General features: G+C 38.2%; 1 protein-coding gene across 8 annotated transcripts in view; it reads left to right on the forward strand.

Moving 5' to 3' along the window:
* The window catches only part of NPAS3 (neuronal PAS domain protein 3), a 621,722-nt gene that overhangs the window by 588,686 nt on the left and 15,186 nt on the right, over positions 1-17,850 (forward strand). For all 8 annotated transcript variants that reach the window (XM_027670455.1, XM_027670463.1, XM_027670480.1 and 5 more), the window contains one exon: positions 6,828-6,934. In XM_027670455.1, the coding sequence (XP_027526256.1) occupies positions 6,828-6,934 (107 nt within the window). The remainder of the gene's footprint in view (positions 1-6,827; positions 6,935-17,850) is intronic.

A 17,850-nucleotide genomic window follows, 5' to 3' on the forward strand; every position in this document is an offset into this window, starting at 1 on the left:
TCCTTTTTTCTTTATTTTTGCTGTCTGTATTCTTTGTTCTGTGGGCTTGGCAAGAAGTTTTGAAATTTGTGACTCCTGCAATGTCATCCTGGTGTTGTATGAGAGCGCTGAATTCGCTCTCATCATCACCACCTTCATTTTCATTACATTCTAAGAGGATAAAATAAATTAAAAACCATAATTTGCAGGATATCTTGCTGGAATAAGGGAAGATAGGCCAGGAAGGATTCCTCTAAGCTTTTCCTGGTTTTTACAATCTTTCACTGTCCCTCTCAGAGTCAAGACTTGGGACTAGACAGATGTTAGTCTGACCTGTATGCCTGTCCTTATGCTCTCCCATCCTCCCCTCCACAAGTTTTTCTGTCTGAAGTTTTAAAGTTTTCCATTTTTGAACTAATTTGCAGATTACAGCACATCATGCTCAGTGTTTAATGGAACAGAAGCACAGATGGCCTAGATAGTAGGCTAGAGAGGTGGGATCTGTTGCAGTTAGAGGTGGGAAAACTGTAGAATAAAATTGGTTAAGGGCATACTGGGAAAGACAGCAGTGAAATGGAAACAGGTGATGAAGAGTTGGTTGAGGGGGGGCCACGTTCGATGTGAAAGCGACAAGTGATCTCAGAAAATGAAAGCTAGTATTTAAATTCAGCTGTCTGCTCACTGGGGACTGGATGCTTGTAGTGTCAGGAGCTCCCCATGGTGGTCTGTCAGGGCAGGACCTGGCAGCCAGGGCCCATCCCACCATCCCAAAAGCTGAGGGGGGGCACAGGGACAGCCCCAGGCCCAGGCATTGGACTCCTCCCTGGGAACAGGCAGTGGCATGGACTGGGATCCGGTCAGTAGGACACATGAACAGGCAGAGCTATGAGCAGCTGGAGACTGGCAGGCGCTGACAGCCCTGGTGTCGGGGCGGGGGGGGGGGGGGAGGGAGAAGCCCCAGAGGGCTGACATGGAGTTCTGGGTGTGTGAAGGGCAGGGGAGGGAGGCTGGTCAAGACCGTCAATGCCTCATGGCCCTGAAAAATAAAAATAAAATCCAGGGAATGGGTATTTAGAGCAGAAGTGAAGATATGTGAGAAGGAAGAGATATGTAATAAAGTTTGGGTCCATTGATGGAAATCTGAGGTAGGGCAGAAAAGCTGGAAGGGAAGTAGGAAGGTAACGTAGCCAAAAGAAATTTTGTCAAGGGGACTTATCAGTGGAATAAACAAGATTATTACAGCAACCATGGTACATTATAAATTGAGTTGGAAGCTTTCTGATACGAGCAATCCTAATGGAATACCTATGATCAGGATAGCACATCAATATAAACTTTTATAAAAAAGGATAAACCCAAATGTTTTGTTGAATCAGGGTCTTAAACAATTTAAAATAATCTTGGATTTCAGTTATGAGGTTGTCACATTGCTGAACTGCTACAATATTAGTTGACTGTTAGAGAGAACACTTCATCTAAACTTCCAAAGCATTATCTGAAAGTGAATGTATTATTCTCATTTTTAAGCTTGGAAAAACTGCTCCATGGAAAGTGGATTGCACAAGGTTACAGAGAAAGTGGATAACAGTATTAAAGTTTGGGCTTTTTGCCTGTGAGTCTGTCCAGTGAGAATCCAGCTTCTGTATAATCTGGCAGCTGGCAAAAGAGCTCTAGGGATTAGGAGTAGGATCTAGAGGAAAACTTTTGCCTTAGTCTTTGATTTCACTGTAACCTACCTAGGTAGTAATGGAAAGCTACTACCACTGCAGAGTTTTTTGAAGGCCTCTGTGAAATGAGTTGCTGGTATCTATCTAGTTCTTAATGAACAGATTTCCTTTTAACAAAATCACCTGCACTTACTGTTACCTTCATTGGCAACCTCCATAAAAAAGCCAGGAATCAAATGGATGTGAAAAATGAACTATCCTATCAGGTCAAGTATTATATGAATTTTTAGGCCAAGTTAGAAAGATTTATGCTTTTTCTGCTGTCTGTTTGACATTTTTATCAGCCTTAAATTGTTGGGGTTTTTTTAATTAAACATTTTTCTCAAACCTTCCCTTTACATTCATGTAGCAATAAACTTTCAAGTGCCTGAGAAAGACATCACTGAAAACTGTAAAATGCCTCAGATTAGGTACTCTAATTGGTAATCACATAGAAAAGGCTGATATCATGTGGTAAACTGTGGTAAGCCAGCAATAAAGTGTTGAGCTTATTAATGTTTTTCATTTGTTATAAAAAACATTATAAAACAACTTTTCCTTGTTTGTGATAGATTTTATCCCATATGCTAATGTAGAATGCATATGATGGTACTTGAGTTTACGTGGCAATAGTTTCGCTTTAGGTCCCTGATGTCACTGTTAAAAGTAGTTCATAAAAATATTTTCAAATAGCAGAAACACTTCCACAGTGCTGGGAGGTGAATGTGAGCTCATAGAGGCAGTGGGATTTCAAGTGATGAAAAATGGAGTAAGACTGACAGGACTTGGATTTCATAGCAGGTGCAAAGCAGAATATGACTCTAAAAACTGGGGGAATGGAAAAAAAACCAGAAGATGGGAAGGAATTAACTGAACAGCTGATTGAAGCTGTCAGATTAATTATCTGGGCGTTTGCCAAGGCCATTCTCTGAGTCAGGGAAGTTGGGATCTCTCTTCTGGGACTATAGAAAAGGAGATAAGTATCCCATCATGAATATATGGGCTCGATTCCTGGCCCTTGCAGGGAGCCAGGAGATTCTTTGTGGTGCCACAGTAAAGCAAACACAACACTGATGAAAACAGAGAAAAATGGATTCATGCTGGGCAAGCTGTAAGCACTATTTATGGAGCAATGGGGAGTTACTGGCAGCTGCAGGGAGTATGGAGCAGAAGCCATGCCACTTAACTGAAATGAATGCTCACAGTGGACCATTGGATCAGCAGGGGTGAGATCAATAGTACTCCTAGTTTTCCAAGTGGTTGACTGCTTGCAACAGCAGTGAGCAGGAGCGACATTAGTCAGGACTTTGGTGCATCTTGTTACTTTTCTCTGAATGAAGAGATCTACTTTAGAATCCTGGACTCAGTGCACAAACTGGTCAAGTTAGCTTCCCTTTGAGACAAGATCTATTAGGTAGTACACTGGCTATTTCCAACAATTAATATATTGCTTTGAGAGTGTAAAATATGGATGCAAAATTTTGTTACCTAAAATGTGGCATATTAATCTATGTCTCTTTTAGGATTCATGTCATCTAAGCTTTACCATCTAGTCTAAAATAGTCCAAAATTTCTTTATTAGTCAATGGAGTGCAAAAAGCACCTGCAGAGGACAAATCATGTCACATGGTGATAAACAATTAAAAGCAAAATAAAGACACTGCTGTGTTTTCAGAGTCAACTGCTAAGGATTGGAGACCATGTGGAGATAGCTGATAGTCCAGTTTAATGTGGACTGCTATAGCCATGTCTGCTACTATATGCCCAAAAGGAAATAATCACATGGAAGACGTTTGGCTTGTTAGCCATACAGTGGTTGTCAGTAGTTCCTTCAGACTTGCAGAAACAGTCTACAAATCTACAAATGAGTGCACAATTTGTTCCTCATTCAGCAAAGTGCTGTACCATATACCTACCTTTAAATTTCTATCATGTTAACAGTCCTGTTAGTCAGTAGAACCAGAGCTGCTCAAACATAAGCCTGTGCTTATGTTTTACGGGATGAGGTCCGTGTATTCAGTAAAACCAAGTTCTTACTCATCAACCTATTACTTTATTTTGTCACAGGACTTGGGTGCCACAAGATCTGTCTCCTAACAAGTGCTCCAAGATATACCATATATATTTTACTTTATCCATGTAAATTATTACTTTTCCATCTTTAGTACCTTTCATATAAGCATAAGTGTTCTATTTGATGTAATTTCTTTTGCTTCTGTTTTTGATGTCATTGCTTACCATTGAACATCACTTATATGTGGATATTCCCTCTCTTTCTTCTTCCACATTTTTCATTAAAAAAAATCCTATGTCCTTCATATGTCTGTTTGAAACATCTTTTCCTTAAAATTATAGAATCATAGACCAATTTATGTTGGAAAAGACCTTTAAGATCCTCAAGTCGAACTATAAATCAAGCACTGCCAGGTTCACCACCAAACCATGTCCCTAAGTGCCACATATACACATTTTTTAAATACCTCCAGGGCCAGTGACTCAACCACTTCCCTGGGAAGCCCGTTCATTCCAATGCTTGATAACTCTACTGGTGGAAATACTTTTCCTAGTGTCTAATCTAAACCTCCCCTGGCGCAACCTTAAACTTAAGGGATTGTGATTCTGCTTCCACAGTTGCCTTGCCATATTTGGTAATTTTTGTCTGTGACGACTTTACACAAACAGGCTACTGCAGAGAAATAAAATCCAGTTGAGTCAAATTTACCAGAGGGGAAGCAGAATGATCATCTTTCATATTAGTCCTGTGAGCTGTAGCACTCACAGCCTGGGAACACCACAGGGCAGTGGCCTGCCTGGAGATTGCCTCTTTCTACTAGGCTCGCAGGGTGAGATTTCCTTTCCCTGATCTTATCGTAGAATATGCTGAGTTGGAAGGGACCCATCAGGATCATTGAGTCCACCTCCTGGCCCTATGCAGGACACCCCAAGAATCACACCGTGTGCCTGAGAGCACAAACAATTCTTGAACTCAGACAGGCTTGGTGCAGTGATCACTTCCCTGGAGAGCCTATTCCAGTATCTTGAAGCAGAGCCACCTCCAACTACAAAACACTCAGTTCTTGGGCCAGAGAAGAGACAGCAAAGTGTGCCACTGAGATGAGTGTAGACATGAGGGGAGAGACCTGAGTTCTGGTTCCTGCATCATGGACTGTTTATACACTTAGTTCAGTATGAAAAGATAATATAGAGGGGACAGGAATGTTTAAATCTCAGGCTCCCTTCCTTCTGCTGGGGTTTCTTATCACTGGGCGGAGATCCCAGGTCCTTTTTCTTCCCAGCAGATAATTCACTGTGCAACCGAAGTGGAGGAACTCAGCAGGAGAGATAGGGAATCCCACTGCCACAGTTTCAGATTTGTCTTTATCCTTGTGAATTGTGTCCTCCACGAGAAGGTAGAAGAGGTACTTTTCAACTGTAGTGTGATAAACGTTAGACAGATATCCCCATATGGCTATCACATATTTGGTTAAGTGCTGTAACTACTAGGCAATTGTTTGAAGGTGCACATCCTTCAACACACTCTGTCATGAAAGTTAGAGAAGGCTGTTGTGTTTTGTGCTAAACATGATTTGACAAATTTACAAGCAAATTTGATTCCACCTGCATGACCTGTGAAGTTTTTCATGTTTGTTGTTTGGGATTATTTTCAGTTAGGTTCAAATCACCAGTGCTGCTGTGGTATTGTCCTTTGCTCTTTACGGTCTATGTATTCACCCTGCATGGGACCCCTGGTGGCCTAGCGGTTAGCATGCAGGACTCTCACCTCTGCAACCCAGGTTCGAATCCAGCCAGTTCCCCGGGCAGATGGAGCCCGTTAGCCCTGTGAGGCCATCCATCTATGAGAAGGTCACTCTAAACAAACCTACGTCCTGAGGACCTCACTGCCATTGTCCAAGCTTGCTTGGCCCCGGCAGATGAACCTTAGGATTAAAGGGTGGGCTCAGTTCAGCGCAGGCTGTGTCTCACCTAAAAAAAATCCATTGCGCAGGCTGGAAAGGTAAAAGACCTTTCCCCAAATCTTCGTTCGCGAAGACTGGCCATTATTCACCCTGCTTCAGACACCCAGGCAAACACATCTCTGCTAATCAGTGCATCAGTGGCTGTGTTCACCTCCTCTGCCTGCTGCAAGCCCCTCAGACCCACACAGTTCGGCTTCTGGTTTAGGCATCCCCCAGGATCACACTCCAGTAGCCATCTTGTTATATCAAGATGTTTAGTGGTTTTTACAGCTCCCTTAAATGAATGACAATTATGTCTCAAAATTGAAAAGTGGGCTCGACCCAAATCATTACAGATTATTTCAAACCCTAAAAAAATTATTCTATGTCTAAAAAACAGACATACTTTTAAATGATTGTGTGAGCAAAACATTTTCCTATTTTCTTTATAATCTCTGTGTTACATTTAAGGACATTGACACCTTGACAGTCTATGATACAAGTTTACACACCCACACTGACACAAGCACACAGACACGCACATAAAGGTCTGCAGAATAGATTTTGAAGTTTCTATGTGCAATAAACAACAAAGTCCCAGTTGAAAGGGCCCAGAGTGAAAGCTAAGCTCCCAAATGAATTAGACTAAAAAAGATAACACCCTGAGGCATCTGTGTGTCTCAGCATTTAAATTATATCCCTTGAAAAATCAGTCTGGACTTGGTGCCAAGAAATGGTTGAAGAGCTTTTTCATGAATATACCCAATAGAAGACCAATCTGTTGAAATGAAATGTGTCTCTAATCATTTGGTATAAACATAACATGTTTCTACTTTATTATGTAACCTTGAATCATCTTAGTCTTTTAATGAGGATTTTGGATTGTCACTAATGCTTTATAATTTCATGGAATTATATTGTCTTGGTGTTATGCTACTGGGACAATATGTACTAGAATTTAATTTTCCACTTATTTAAATGGATAAAATAATTTCCAGGTTTCTTTAAAAAAAACCTTTCTTTTTTTTTTCCTTTTAAGGCTGTGTCTCATTTGTAGAGATATTCCATTTGAATTACTATAGTAGTGGAAAAACTTTTTAGCAGATTTCACTTTCTGAGTAATTTGACAGTTCTTTTGTTTTTTTCTTTCTTGAATTATAGACTGTATATTCTTTTTCCTTTTTAGGATTAGTGATTACATGGATCTGACCCCTGTAGATATTGTAGGAAAAAGATGTTACCATTTCATTCATGCTGAAGATGTGGAAGGCATCAGACATAGTCACTTAGACTGTAAGTACTTCCATTTTTGTCAAAATAATCTGGTACAACACTTGATTATTCCTGAACTATTATTTATATTCCACAACTGGTGTCTTCATCTTTCACCTGCTTTTTTTGTCATAGGTTTTCACAGAGGATGGCTCAAATATAACTTTTTGTATTATTTACTTTCAAGTCTTTTTATAGACATATATGATCATTCATGTATGTGGAAATAAAGCATTATATTTGTATTACCAGAGTTTCTAGCAGCTGTTAATTTACACATGCTGTACATTGTTTTAATCCTTCAGAGAGGTATTGCTTAGGTGAGAAACTCCCTCCCTGGCACAGAAAATGAACTCCTCCTCTGAAGTTTTTTTTCTGAGTCATAACATGGAGGACAAAAACTGCAGCAAAATTGGGATTTCACCATGTTTTTCAATACAGAAATGAGCTACAGCTCTGCTAGTGCTTTAACCACCCTATGTGTTAACATCTAGATGGCCCTCATCCTTATAGCATCTCATCATGGCTAGGCTTCGCGAACGAAGATTTGGGAAGGGCACTACCCACGTTTGTTGCATCTAAGTCCCTGATATTTGCACACAGGTAGTATCTGATTAGGATAAGGATAACAGAAGTACAAAAATGTTACGAGAGACAAACTTTACCAGAGAACATACGCAATGTCTCTGTATGGGGGAAGAGGGGTTCAGTTCAATTCCTTGTGATTAAGCTCTTTGTATTCCTCTTATTAAAAGCCATAGGGTCTAATTCTTTTCTTGTTGAGATCTGTTGACTTCAGTGATAGGGCTCCTGATTTACCCTGGTGCGAAAAAAGACTTAATGCCCATAATCTCTAATTTATCTGTGCCTGCAGTGAAGTCAGATAATTCTTTGGAAGTTTCAGTGACTGACTGTGTTTATGATTGACTTTGGTGTTTTTTTAATGTAGAAGACTATCTGCAAACTGCTTCTTAAATTCAGAGACACAGATTTGAATAACTCTGCTTCCCCTGCACCATGTCCCACTAGCATTTCCTAATAAAAGTGCAGCAGCCCAAGTGCAGCCAATTTTAATTAGATTTTACAAGACCATATGACTCCAATAGAAGGCAGTATAAAGTGTTCAGTCCCAAATTACCTTGCTTGATCCGCAAAAGAAGATAGGAGGGTAACCGCAACCAGAAAGCAGGAGAAAAAGGACAGCTTCTATGATAACATATGGCAACCAACAGCAGTATCAAGCTCTGTAAAGCTTTCAAATAGTCCCTGAAGTTTCTAGAAGGTAAAGTTTAGTCAGCATAAGGTCAGATTAGATATATTTCTGCAGAAAAAAAATAAAATCAACTATCCAAAAGGATAAACAAAGTAATTTGGCATCATTTACATTTGGAGCATTTAATATCCAGGATAATAAGTCAGTTGCTGAGAAATGAAGGAACGAATTCAAAAACTTACTTGGTGCTCTTGAAGCTGGAAGTCAAAAATGACAAGTTGCACTTCCACTGCACTATCTGACCAAGGAAATAAAAGATATTTACGACTCAGACTTAACATATCACCTGGCATAGATGAGCATCCCATTTGAAAAAGACCTTAATCTTCTGAATGACCACTTCTCTCTGAAATAGAATATGCTTTATGAAACATTCATCTTCAGAAAAATTGGAGATCTATGCAGACAGTATGAGTGCAGTGTGGTCCAGTGTATAAGCACTGGACTAAGAATCAAGAGGCCCTGGAGACAGGAATGACTTCTAGAAAATCACTTCACCTTACTGTGTTCATGTTCTCTATGTCCAGTTTAGCTGATTGAATTGCAAACTTTGTAAACATAAGGACTTTCTCCCACTGAACATCCAGCACAGTGGAGTTCCAAACTTGGCTGTATGGCTATAGCATAATTATTCTTGATAGGCTAATCTTTTTTTCAATAGACAAGGCTGGTTACATCCTTTATGTGTAGTTGTTCTCTTGGTTTATAGGAACAAGATGTTCATACAATCATTTAGGTTGGAAGGAACTCTGGGATAATATCTAGTCCCACCTAATGCTCAAAAGTGGATCAACACTGATTCAAAGCAAATTTTTATCACTTTCTCATTGATGTTGAAAAACCCTAAGGTCAGACTTTCCACAACTTCTCTGAGTTTCCTGTTGCAATATCTTAATAGGGGTTTAGTTATCTTCACAGTGGGTTTTTTTCATTCTATCCAGTTGGAACTTCCCTGTTTTGATTGTGCAGCTCATGGCTCCATCTTTGCAGTAGCCTTCTTGCAGGTATGCTGCTGGGTTCCGTTGAAGTCACCTCTTCTTCAGGCTGAACAAGCCTGGTTCCACAGCCGTTCCTCACAGGGCAAGTACACCAGCCCCTGGGTATCTTGGCAGACCTCTACTGAACTTTCTGAAGTTTATCACTATATTTCCTATGGTAGGAGCCTAAAATTAGATTCCAGGTGCAATCTAAAGAGTAGAGGGTTAGTAGACTTTCTGTGCTCTTCTGGCTATACACTTTTTAGTACAGCCCTGCTCATTCATACTTAGCATACTGTCCACCAGGACCCCCTTGTCCCTTTCCACAAAGCAACAGCTCAGCCAGTCAGTTCCAAACCTGTAACATCGCAAGGAGTCAGTCCATCCCAGATACAGGACTTTGCATTTGTCTTTTCATGTTGAAACTCATGCTCGGCATGAAAGATCTTCAAGTTTAAATTAGTCTTGGGAAAAACTGAGGAAGTACACCTGCCCACTATAAGTCCTGCAGAAGCTGAAGTTGTTCGTATCTTTGCCCAGAGAGGTGTTCAATTTTCTAGCATTTAAAAGACAATGTCTAAAAACTAAGAGAAACAAATCCCAAAACCCCAAAACACTTCATAGCAACTTGTCGATCCTAAAAAATCAAGTTCAAACCAAACTAGAAAGAGAAAATTCTCCTGGTCTAGTAAAAATTAAAATTAGAGCTAAAATTTGCAAACTGGCTGTACAAGGTAAAACCCAGCAGAACCATAGTTCCTCAAAACAGACAGCAAGGGATATTTGCCAGTACAACACAGGAAATAATTGCTTGAGATCACAATGGAAAAAAACAAACAAACCAAAAAAAAGCAATATTATTCAATATTTTAAAGAGGAGCTGGAAACTAAAGTAATGGTTAGGAAGCACTAGTGCAAAACAGAAGCAGGACTTGGGAGAGCAGCGGACTGTAAAGGGTGTGTTTGATGGAAGACTGCAGAATGCAACTAAACATCTTAGTTCATTTTTACCAAAGATAAAATAATTTTTAATTATTAAAACAAGAAGAAATCCAAATTGTAATGGTAGATTTAAAGGTAAAAATAAACACAAATAAAACTGCTACTCTGCCTATTCACTGACAACATATCACAAAAAAATAAGGAAAAAGTAAGACCACTACATCCTGCTGTCTCATCCAGGATATTCAAAGACATCAAAGAGGAAAACAAGCAAAGAAGAAAATGTTGCACAAAATTGCAGAGAAAAAAATCAAGAAGAAGGCTGTTGATGGCTTCAGATCGTAGCAGCCCATTAGAAACTTTGAAAAACAGGCCTTGTTAAATCTATCTCAGATAAAAGAAGACAAAAGCAGTTTCAGGAATGCGACCATAACAAGTATAATGGTGAAGAAGGTCTGCAAAACTATAGCAGTCTTTTGTAAGGGAACTATTGCCCTAATGAAAGGGCAGATACGGTCAGTGGAAAAGCTTTCATTAGCTTCAATGTACATGGGGATTATGCCCTAAAAAAGCAATTTTTTTATGGACTAAAATTCTGACCTGAGTGAAAAATTCCATTATGTTCAGTGGGGTCAAGATTTATGTTAGTTATATGCTCTTGTGAATTAATAAAACAACATTCATCCTCTAACTGTACATAAGCCTGCATTTATAGCAACATAATAATATGTGACATGATACCACAAGCTATTGAAACATCAGTTTTTTCCAAATAGAGATAAAAAGTTTATGGCTGTTTTTTCTATCTTGTTTCATTTAAACTTTGAATGATCATGCTTTTTCACAAATCTCTCCACCAATTTTTTGGTGTTACAATTCTACCTTATCAGTCTGTTTCTCATTTTATAATGCTTCATGGTTTCGGAAGGTTAGGAAACTTCTCGTTTGTTCATCTTCACTGTCAAATAAATTGCTGGTAGAATCATAACAGATATCACTTACCATAAATCAAATCTCTCTCACAGAGATTATAGTTAAAATGTTCTCTCTTCTAACAGCCAGTACACCAACCAGCACCAGGGACCAACCATTGGCTCAACTAACACACAGAAACTGGCTAAGATGCAACAACTTGTGTTTGAATCCAAACCCTCAAAAATTACAGGTCTGGCTGTACCCTGGCTCAGATACAGTCTCTAATCCTCACTCTGTGTAACAGAGCTCTTTATTAGGATATATGGTGTGAAAGAGTTAAAATTGAATGTTTTATGTTTCATGCATTAATGTTATGCATCTAGAACTAACATCCTAGAAGGACTCCTCATACCCCCTGTTCTACTTTATCACTTGTAACAATGGGGAAAGTTGTAGGATCCTCTCTATTTACTTACCTCTGCATAGAAGCATTGCAGGACTGAATTGTGTGTCAAGCATAGGGCAGTTCATACACTTTCACCAAGCATGAGTAGAACTGCCCTTGTTCCAATGACTTCAATATCCCTGACAAATATCAATGACAAATATCTCTGATCTTAAAGCTAGCAGGCTACATTTGATGTCAAATAAATATCAGAAATCAAGCAGATTAATAAAATTATTGTTGTATCAGGTCTTAGCACTGTCTGTAGAACTCAGCAAGGTCAATTGATGCTGCTCTCTGGAGTACAATAGTGTGTGTATGTGCTTCCCTTTTGTTGACACTGTTAGCATTCAGGGGTCTGTAACAGGCCTTTTTAAGGAGTACATTTCATGTTAAAATGAGTGGATGTCGTATGCCATTGGAGTATACATCTTCCATTTAATTGGAAAAATGTAGTAGTCTTCGTTGAACACCAAGTACTTGATGTTACTGTTCAATTGAGGTCATTAAGAAAGCAGCAAGGAAGGATAGAAGTCAAAACCTCTGAAGACAACCATATACATATTTTTAGGCAAATATAGGATAATATGCCACCATTTCAAAATTAATATATTGCTTATAAGAACACTGGCACCAGTATATACCAATTGGTATTGGTATAAGATATGTGCTTTTTCATTTTGGAATACTAATTGAGGTCTAAATTCAGAAACCTTGCACTGACAAGAAAGATACTGTTGTCCTCAGCTATTGCTTAGAAAATATCATCCTCTTTCTTCGGGATTTGATTTACAGCTATAAGAAATACAATTCCTCAGGAACAGTGAGCCAGGGCAGTTCATTTCCCATAAAGCAAAGGTCTCTGATATGTTTGGTAGCAATCCCTCTGATCTACTTTATCTGGTTTCCAGTGGTTAAAATAATCCAGTCTTCCTGAAAATCAACTATTCCACATTCACCTTTTCATGGCTCCCCTATTTTTCAAGGAATATTATCCCCTCAGTCTGCTTTTAAATCAGTTATATATTCATGATTTCTTTTATGTATGTTCAGTAGAAAAATTATATTGCTGTACAAAATATTGCTTAGTGGTTTAGCCTACCAGCTGTAGTTGAACTAACCCTTTTAACTTATGCACATGAGTTATAATTTTTTATTCTCTTAATAACCTCAAACACATGAAAAACAAATAGACGAGTTGATAATTTCTAACAGTAAAATACTTCACATATTTTGCTATCATGCTGTGGAATAACTCTGCAATGTCAAGTAGCTCACAATTAGTAAAACTGTAGGGGGAAAAAAAGAAGTGTTTTGATCCTGAGGAATTTTTATCCTAATCAGATCGAAATTTCAATGCTCTTGTAGTGCTTTATATCTTCAATAACCAAAAAAATCAAACTGATTCCAATGTCAGGTTTTACATTCTGGGACTGAAATAAAATGCTAAAATATACAAATGAATCTCGTGTTTGTACAAGTTTATTATCATCACTAAAAAGCAAGATTGATTCTAAATTAGGCTGATAGATTGTCAGGGGTTTAGCTATTTCTTAAACGAAGTCCGCCCGGCATCCTGATGACAGCCTAGTGTATGTTGTTTTGGAAGTATTGCAGAAGTGCTGGTCTGGCCACCTGCACAGTCTTTCTCTCTGTCCGTAGTATGGGTCAACAAAAATTTCTGTTGGACACTGGCATCCTTAAGTCCTTTTGACTAGAAACAGTGATGATAGAGCAAGATGAGGGAACAGGAGATAACAAACTGGACGAAATGGAAGCATGTAAAGAAAACATTTTTTATTCATACAAGGAGGAAAAGGATCATGGACTTTGGACACATGCCTAGTGTTTGTTTTTCAGCCCTAATGAATCTTAAGAGATGTGCACCTATCCAAGCATGTGTACATGTCTTGTCTTTTAGCCATGCCCTGAAATCCTGCAGATGTTGTATCTGCTCCTACAAATGCTTTTTTGGGTTATGCAAAGTGTTGGTCTGTCTAGCTTTATTTCTTTGTCTGCGTTCTGACCAAAACCAAAGATACTTTAAAGAAGGGGAAAAACACTCTGCAGCATGCAATTATGCACACTTTTCACCCTTGTTTTCTCTGTAATACGCTATTAACTCATGGTTGATTCATTCCTTGAAAGATGAGCATTTATACCATTGCTTACATATCTGTTTGTGGAGGATGGTTGTTACTATTGTAATATTTGGTGTTCTAATAATCCATATAAATATTCAGATATCATTTTCAATCCCAATAAATTTCTTATCTTTGTGAAATTTTGTGCCTCAGTTTTTCACATGAAGGTTTTGTGCTCTGGGACACATGGTTTCTGTATGTAAAGTAGATGTAAGTTTACCAGTAGCATCACATCTTTTGGATAGTAAACAAACCAGAAAACTCTACAAAGCCAAATCTTTAAGCTATTTAAATCATTAGCTGCTGAACCTAATTGTAGAATTTTGCCTTCTGTAGCTTAGCAATATATACAGTTATTTTGCAAGATGCCTCAGATATAGTTTGCATCAATAACCCTTTAACTTAATTCCTGATGTTATTTCATCTTCAAATTAAATCTAATGCAACACTGATTTAGTACGCTTACATTTCCAGTTTGTAGGCTTTTGATTGTAAGTCTTCCATAGCTCATAGTCAGTTGAAATTAGCAAGTACACTCTTCTCCTATTTTTGCTTTAAAAGTGTATGTAATACCAGCTGTATAAGTACAGCTACTGCAGTAAAGGGTTATAGAGTGAAGATTGAGCTCTGGCTTCTGCTCATAACCTCTTGGTTTCCCAGTTACCCCGTTAATAATTTTCTTTATTTTTTAAAGTCTCTTTGTGCTCAAAATTTCTGACCCCGAAGATGAATCTATACTTTGGTATTATTCTTGTGATACGTTGCAGAAGCACATGTTAAATTGCAAAGCCATGGGAATAAAGGATTTTATTATACACCTCCAGCAGCTTCATCTTCAGTTTATCCACTAAACTAGTTCTGTGCTGACTTTTTGCTACAGGATGTATATGTATGCCATTTTAAAAAAGAAGGAGAAAACTACTTCAATCACATACTTTTTACCTTCATTGCTGAGGTTTGCTCCAATATTACTGAGACCAGAATTGTCCATCACCTTGTAGTCTAAATCAGTAAGTGTGTTGTTCCATTGAAAATCCAAGGATGGATTAAGGATTTTGTAGCTCAGTAGGCTACTCCTAAATATCCTAAAATGTCACCATGTGAAGGTATGATGAAACTGTTGCAGATTTTTCCAGGGCTTCAGAAACACATTTGTGCTGTGGGCTTTTTCATTTCTCTTTCAAAGGTCTGGACAGTTGACTCTGTGTCTCTGAGGGAGACAGTTTTAAAAGCAAGAAGGATATGAAAATAGTATCAGTAAATTGTGTAGCATATATCAAATGTGTGACAGTGTGGCATTAGATCTTATCAGCACTTTGAAAGAACCTGCATAAATCAGCTGTGGCTTTGCCATCTGTAAGTCGTGTGGCCAGTGGTGGGTCCATGTTGGTTTTGATGGCTGATAACTTATAAAGTAAGTATGCTGCTGTGGCACTTTTGGCTCAGTGGGCTTTGGGAAATGCCCTGCCAAGCACCTGAAGCCTTTGTCCAGAATGTTCACGGATTGCTAAGTATTGCTTCTGAGATCTGAAGTTCTTTTGTTTTTATTTTAGAAGGTTGTGTTTTGGGGGGTTTTGTTAGTGCTAAGCTATCTTTTTAAGGCTTGTGGAGAAAGATGGAAAGATTTCGTTTCCCTTTCTTTACTTTTTACATGTCATCTGGTATAAAGGGACAGTATGCTTCAAAAATGTCTAATGTCATTTACTGATAGATGTGAGATGGTAATGAATCTTTGTGGTGGTTAGAGGGTGTTAGAACATTCAGTTGTGCCATGCCACCGTGTGCTGTGAGATTAGTCAAGAGATTAGGCTGAGGAAATCACTCATTTCACTCAGCCCAAGCACCCAAAGAGGGACTCTTATCCCAGAAATGAAAGCATGTTCAGAGGGATCCTGTCCCTTGAAAAAGACCATCTTTAGCATAAGTAATTAAAAAATGAAATTAATATTGCTGCCAATGTGCTTCTGTGAATCTTCCATCTCTTTTCCTATTTGTAGGAGATATTGTTATGTATAGTCTGCTGATACATTTGGCATGGAAAGGGTTATATTCTAAAGTCATTAATCTTACACAGGTTGTCATATGATGGACAGTAATGTTAGTGGAGAGATGGAGGACAGATTTAAGTTTCTTGAGCAAGCAGGGCCAAATTTCTTCTCTGATGTTGAGTTTTAGTAGCTAAGGGCACAATTTGGATCTGGGATTTCATTTTCCCCTACAGTTTGAACAGAGAGTTCATTAATGATAATGGAAGTTCTGTCTGAAGTCGGTGTTCAAAGTGGGCTTGCGGTTCTAAATGACCGTTTCAATATTAGCAGAAGGAAATCACTTTATGGCAGGATTGAAATCATGGGGAGAGAGACAAATTATGAGGGAAAGAAAAAGTTTAGAAAGAAAGAAGAAAACCTAGAAAATCCTAGATAGAAAAATCTACTGTTCATTTTTCATCATAAAATTTTCTTATATAGTTAGTTTATTTACATCAACTTTATCTATAAAAACAACTGAAAAGTTTTCTCATATGCATGCCATAAGCTTCCATTGCATAATGCATCTAGTGATACATCAAATTATATATTATAATTCTGTCATTACATTTGATCAATACCTACATAATGTTTTGAAATAAACATCCTACCTAGAATGGTAGGATGGTTACGTATAATTATAAAATTGTCATTTTAAATGATGGGCCATGGGCAAATGGTATGTTATAACCATAGTGAAAAGAGAGGGGAATAAAAGAGTCTCTGTTGTTCAACTAGGAGATGATTATTTTTCATTAGTGGTGGGAAATACTTTTTTGTGTGGTTTTGCTGGGTTTTAATAAATTTGCATTGTGGCTGTGGACTGATGTCATATAAACTGGTAACATAGTGCTGATTTAAAAAAAAAAAATCTTCCTGATCCTTATCTGACATAATTTGTAATCAAATGAACGTAGAATGTCTAGCAGAAGCTAGGAAATTTCAGAGTGCTGGAGTATCAATGTCCAGGGATTAGGATAGGTCACAAAATCCAGAGATGTTTTTCCAAACTATTTTCACTGTTTACTCAGTCATCTTCCCTAGCTAGACATGCAGCATGCAAGGCTTTCCTCACTTTCCTCACTTGGCAAGTTACAAGCTTCGATCCTAATATGAATGCACATGTTTTAACAGTTTGACTCAGACCACTTTTAACATTTGCTTTTCTGTAAAGTGAGGCAGGAAAAATATTTCTTGTTTTTTAAAGATTCTTAAGGTTTCAGTTTTTTCAAAATGCTTGATTGAGGCTCCTTATTTTCTTCTGCGGGATTTTTGATACTTAATTTTGTCTAATTTAGCAGGTATTTATGTATGTAACATTCCTATACTGGAAGATTAAACAGTATTTCATACTGCAGAAGTAAGCAATGAATCATTTGCCATACTAGGCATTTTTAGAGTGACTGTTTATGCTTAAAAGAATTATCCCAAGTGAATGAAGAAGTTATGTGGGAGTTTGAATACCGGTAAGGTACAGTTTTCTTTCATGAACCTGATCTGCTACTTCCTGCTTGACTTAGGAAAAGATTAATTTATGTTTATAAACCAGCAATTATTACTGTCTGATATTCACATCACAGTAGCAGCCAAGTCTCTGTCAGTGGTATTGACACAATAGACTGCATTCTACCCTCTCCTACATAAAAGATATTCTCTGTCCAGCACTCAGGGCTTTCTCCTGTCATGCGCTGTGAGTAAAATGCAGCTTTCTAAAGCCTCACAGAACTAGTATTTTTTTCTAAACAGTTACTATCTTTCTATTTTACTTCAAAGAGCTCTGCTGAGACACAGTAAGTCACACAGTGCTGATAAGCAAGTGCATGCAGTGAGGAGAGGTAGAGAAGTATAAGCCCCAGGGACTTGTGATGCAAAGATGGTATTCTTGACCAAGTAATCTGCTGTGAAGGCCATACTTTTGGCCCAGTGGGTAGAGAGTGCATTTGCACACTGTCCTGGCTTATATCCCCACCTCCTCACCCCATCCTGTGTAGCAGATCCGAAATCAAAGTGTTTGTGCAGAATTATATAGATGGCACACAATTGCTCACCAAATGTCTACAAGTCTCGTATCATCTAGCTCCTAATTCTGTTTGAGTAACAAGCATCATTTAACATTGCTAAATATTTTTCATTGCTAAAATCCAATTCATGGATACCTCCTATTTAAAATATCTATCTCACTAATTGCAAAATCTATAGAAAAGTCCTTACAAC

Source organism: Neopelma chrysocephalum, unplaced genomic scaffold (assembly GCF_003984885.1).
Source record: "Neopelma chrysocephalum unplaced genomic scaffold, ASM398488v2 Primary Assembly neopelma1_24, whole genome shotgun sequence".
Taxonomy (NCBI): domain Eukaryota; kingdom Metazoa; phylum Chordata; class Aves; order Passeriformes; family Pipridae; genus Neopelma; species Neopelma chrysocephalum.